At 47.4% G+C, this 4,704-nt stretch overlaps 2 protein-coding genes across 2 annotated transcripts in view; one reads left to right on the top strand and one right to left on the bottom strand.

Annotated features, from left to right (window-relative positions):
* Positions 1-1,150: 1,150 nt before the first annotated feature.
* LOC135649085 (glycine-rich cell wall structural protein 2-like) lies at positions 1,151-1,996 on the top strand. Its single transcript, XM_065167191.1, has one exon. The coding sequence runs from the start codon at positions 1,151-1,153 to the stop codon at positions 1,994-1,996; it is 846 nt and encodes a 281-aa protein (XP_065023263.1).
* Positions 1,997-2,162: 166 nt separating this feature from the next.
* The window catches only part of LOC135649863 (cell division cycle protein 48 homolog), a 6,376-nt gene continuing 3,834 nt past the window's right edge, over positions 2,163-4,704 (bottom strand). Inside the window, exons 4-9 of the mRNA XM_065168770.1 lie at positions 4,198-4,704; positions 3,889-4,110; positions 3,700-3,771; positions 3,296-3,577; positions 2,860-3,219; positions 2,163-2,635 (exon numbers count right to left, since the gene is read on the bottom strand). The exon at positions 4,198-4,704 is cut by the window's right edge and continues 260 nt beyond it. Of these exons, the coding sequence (XP_065024842.1) occupies positions 2,345-2,635; positions 2,860-3,219; positions 3,296-3,577; positions 3,700-3,771; positions 3,889-4,110; positions 4,198-4,704 (1,734 nt within the window). The 3' untranslated portion in view covers positions 2,163-2,344. The remainder of the gene's footprint in view (positions 2,636-2,859; positions 3,220-3,295; positions 3,578-3,699; positions 3,772-3,888; positions 4,111-4,197) is intronic.

Genomic DNA, 4,704 nt, shown 5'->3' with positions numbered 1-4,704 from the left:
GCACCCGACCATCTCGGTGGACTCGAAGGCCGTCTCGGGAAGATCCCCCATCATCTGGACCCGAACCAAGCTGTGTCGGCCCTGAGGCCACGACTCAAAGATTATTTCCCACAATAATTTCGAAGTTAACTTCTATTTGTTTAAGTTTTTTATTTTATACCTTAAGAGTTAAGAGTATATTTTTATATATAACGTTGAAGAGATGAAAATTTTAGTAAAAAAATCACATGGGAGATAGTTTGTAATCCACTCAAATTATCTTTCGATTTTTTAAAATATTTCTATCAATATTTTATAAAAGAGTCCGTTTCTAATCTCTGGGTTATCCCTGAACTCTTAAAAATATGCCTATCAATATTATGTAAGGACGCATTTGGTAATCAATCCAATTTTTTTCTCTCACAAGTCTCGTATAGTACCTATGTGACTGATTGATTATATAATTTCTATCCGAATCAAACAGCATAGGAGTTGTGAACTCAATGAAACCCTAATCTTGTTATCGATGATCCTCACGAGACTTTCATCTCTATTGGTAGCAGGATGACTAAAAATGGTTGAGGAGAAGCTTCAGTGAGGCAGTAGTCGGACCTTTTGGTGGCAGCCTTTGGTGTGATGACCAATAAAGCCGGGAAAAGCAAAGAGAGAGAGAGAGTGAGAGAGAGGGAGCTGTCCATCGGTCATTCACTACTCCACTTCGAATGGAATTATTCGAAGTCTCGCTTCAACGACTCCACTTCCGCACCACGCGGCCGTCCCTGAGACGCAAACGAGTGACTTGGTGAGGTGGACCAGCAACGTGCTGTACCCACATCAACCGGGAGTGCGCGACACCCAGGACACTTCACTGTTGTGTGGTGGGGAAGCGCCCTCGGGACCGGGCCCCGGCGCCCACCTCACCCACCCTCCCTAGTCGAAGAGCCGAAGACCGTGAAAAGTTCGCCGTCATTAATCATTACCCCACCCCGTTTGTCCACCCACACCCGCACCCACACCCACACCCCCACCCCTAACCGTAGAACTCCAACGCATGTGATGTAGCCTTTCGTAGTTGACGTGACACGGTGATGTAGGAACTATTTACATGCACAGCTCTATATATGAACCCCCACGTTGCCGCGTCTCCGTCGCAAGGCGAGTCGTGGACGCCATGGCTAGAGCAGGAGTCTTGGCTGCTGCACTCCTGCTGCTGCTCTCTCTTCAGCTCATTGCGGCAGCCAGACCGATTCGACCCGCTACTAGCGGAGGTGGCGGTGGAGGAGGGGGAGGTGGTGGTGGTGATGGCGGCAGCTCGGACTTCGGCCGTGGGTCAGGGTATGGGTCTGGGTATGGCAGTGGCGCAGGCTTTGGAAGAGGTGGTGGAGGTGGGGGTGGGGGTGGTGGCGGTGGCGGTGGCGGCAGTGGAGGCTCGGGACGCGGCGGTGGGTCAGGCTATGGTCATGGCTCTGGGTATGGTGCCGGGGAGGATGGGGGTTTTGGAAGTGGAGGCGGCGGCGGCGGCGGTGGCGGTGGAGGGTCGGGTTACGGTTCCGATGGCGGTGGGGGCTCTGGGTTCGGTTCGGGGTACGGCTCCGGGTACGGGTCGGGAAGCGGTATAGGAGGGGGCGGTGGTGGCGGGGGCGGGGGCGGGGGCGGGGGCGGTGGGGTGGGATATGGAAGCGGCACGGACGAGTCAGGTTACGGCTACGGTCGTGGAAGTGGATCGGGATACGGGTATGGAAGCGATGGGGCAGGTGGCGGTGGTGGTGGGGGTGGTGGCGGAGGAGGAGGAGGCGGCGGCTCCGGCGATGGTTCTGGGTTTGGAAGTGGCTTTGGGTATGGCGAGGGTTACGGGATGGGCGGCGGCGGTGGTGGCGGGGGAGGAGGAGGCGGCGGTGGCGGAGGCGGGGGCTTGTCCTATGGCTTCGGTCCTGGGATGGGATTTGGTTACGGGCCTTGGTACGGGTCCGGCTTCGATTCGGGCTACCGAGGCAGCCGCGTAGGCGGCCGCGAGTAACCCTGGCCCATGTGGCTCAGCTTTTGTCTGAATAATAAGGGACCCACCGATACTACTGTACCCATCCCATTGTATTGGCAATGGTGTATGATTAGGTATTTAATACATCAGTAAGCACAAATCTTGATGCGATATTGCATACATTAATAAGACAAAAGGAAAACCATTAGCAGAAAGATACTATATAATTCTTCTAGCTAACTATATTAACATAGATAAGTATAACCTGTCCATCGCCCATCTTACATCTCATACAGCTTCATGCAAAACTACTAAACGACCAACTGCAGCAGTAGACTAAATTGCCACAGAAGAAGCATCACAGCATTTGAATGCACATTCCATGCACTAGCTGTATAGATCATCATCGTCATCAGCTCCAGCAGCAGGTGTGGCGAATGGATCAGATCCTGTCGTTGCAGCTCGTTCAGCAAACCGGAACTCGGTCCCGAAACCCCTGGATTGTTGCAAGGTTTGTGCGAACGCCTGGTATTTCCTGATGTCTGCATCACTGACACTCCTCCTGGCAAACTTCATCGACTCCTCGAAATGAACAGCTTTTATTTCTGCAACTTCATCAGCGTCATCCTCCTCCATAGCTTCAGGATTCTCACTCCTCCTCCTCTCCCTTTCTATATCCTGCAGTAAAAAAGAACGTAATATGAACATTTCTTGATAATAGTCTTAAGTATAATTCTGCAGAAGTATTTTGCATGGTTAAATCTAATGTGATCAATTACTTGATCACATTAGATAGAAGAATGTTAGAGGGAAAAAAGGGCTGTGAAGCAAAACGAACCCATGGCTTGGCTTATAAAGATTTGACTCAAAGTTCCAATCAAGAACAAAACGAAAAAGCTTACCTTTTCGATATTCTCTCTGATTGCATATTTACAAGCTCGCTGGCAGATTTCTGTGATATCTGCACCACTGAAGCCCTGAGTGAACTTAGCAAGAGCCCTCAGGTCGACATCTTTTGCAATAGGGGACTTCCTCAGGCAAGCTTTAAAAATCTGGAAACGAGAATCTTCATCAGGCAGAGGAATATAAATTAACTGATCGAGACGGCCAGGCCTGAGCAGTGCTGGATCTATGATATCGGGCCTATTAGTTGCTCCAATGATAAATACAGTTTTCTTGGCAGTCATGCCATCCATCTCGGTCAAAAGCTGATTAAGAACCCTGTCAGCAGCGCCCCCTGCATCTCCAACATGACTCCCTCTCTATGACAATGGAGAAACTATTATTTACCATTTTTTAAATTCAATAAATTTTCAAGAGAAGGAAGAAAACTGTAACCTGAGTTGCGATGGAATCCAGCTCATCAAAAAAGAGGACACAAGGTGCAGACTGACGAGCCTTGTCAAAGATTTCTCGAACATTTGCTTCACTCTCACCAAACCACATGGTGAGAAGTTCTGGACCCTTGACACTGATAAAGTTTGCTTGGCACTCATTTGCAATTGCCTTAGCCAACAAAGTCTTCCCACAACCAGGAGGCCCATAGAATAGGACTCCCTTTGAAGGCGACATGCCAAATTTTTCGAACTTCTCTGGATGTTCAACAGGGTATTGGACAGTCTGAAAAAAGAGAGAGAGAGAGAGAGAGAGAGAGAGAGAGAGAGAGACAGCACAACCAACCCATTAGTCAGATTTTTAGAGAGCAGCAAAAGATTGACAAAAATACCATTTCTTAGAACTACCTCTTGTAATTCCCTCTTAACATTCTCGAGACCACCAATGTCATCCCAGCTGACATTAGGCACTTCAACAACCTATATATATATATATATATATGCAATTCAATAAATTATTTGAACGAATTGTATTTTAAATAAACAATAGTGACCAGCAAACAAAGTCTATGCCAAAATTAAAGTAGGTCTACTTACAGTCTCACGAAGAGCAGAGGGATTGCTGGTTCCAAGAGCAGTTTTGAAATGGTCATTGGTAACAGCCATAGAATTCAGTATCTCAGCATCTATAGATTCATCCTCAAGGTCAATGATGTCCATTTTCTCGCGTATGCACTGAAGAGCAGCTTCAGTGCACAAAGCAGCTAGATCAGCACCAACATAACCATGGGTGTCCTTAGCAATTCCTTCCAAATCAACCTGCACATATGTCAAGTATCAATCATTGAAATATGACATACAAATTACATGATGCAAGAAAAGATGTTTATTCATCAATCACATTACATCTTCAGCTAATTTCATGTTCTTGGTATGTATACGAAGAACTTCCAAGCGGCCAACTTCATCAGGCACCCCAATGTCAATCTCCCTATCAAATCTCCCAAATCTTCTGAGAGCTGCATCAATACTGTTTGGCCGATTTGTAGCACCGATAACGATTACATGTGAACGTGCCTTCAGTCCATCCATCAGTGTCAAAAGTTGAGAAACTATGCGCCTCTCAACTTCTCCATGGGTCTTTTCCCGCTTTGGAGCAATGGAGTCTATCTCATCAATGAAGATAATTGATGGTGCATTTTTCTCAGCTTCTTCAAAAGCTTTCCTAAGGTTACTTTCACTTTCCCCAGCTAATTTTGACATTATCTCAGGTCCATTAATGCAAAAGAAAAATGCCCCTGTTTCATTGGCCACAGCTCTTGCAATCAATGTCTTTCCAGAACCAGGGGGTCCATACAGTAATATGCCTTTTGGTGGCTTCACACCAATGGACTTGAAAAGCTGAGGGTGCCG

Source organism: Musa acuminata, chromosome BXJ3-9, assembly GCF_036884655.1.
Source record: "Musa acuminata AAA Group cultivar baxijiao chromosome BXJ3-9, Cavendish_Baxijiao_AAA, whole genome shotgun sequence".
NCBI lineage: Eukaryota > Viridiplantae > Streptophyta > Magnoliopsida > Zingiberales > Musaceae > Musa > Musa acuminata.
The sequence above is the reverse complement of the archived record's forward strand: the minus strand, read 5'-3'. Positions and strand labels throughout refer to the sequence as shown.

Coding starts and splice junctions, on each gene's coding strand:
- LOC135649085 (XM_065167191.1), top strand. CDS start 1,151: ATGGCTAGAGCAGGAGTCTTGGCTGCTGCACTCCTGCTGCTGCTCTCT.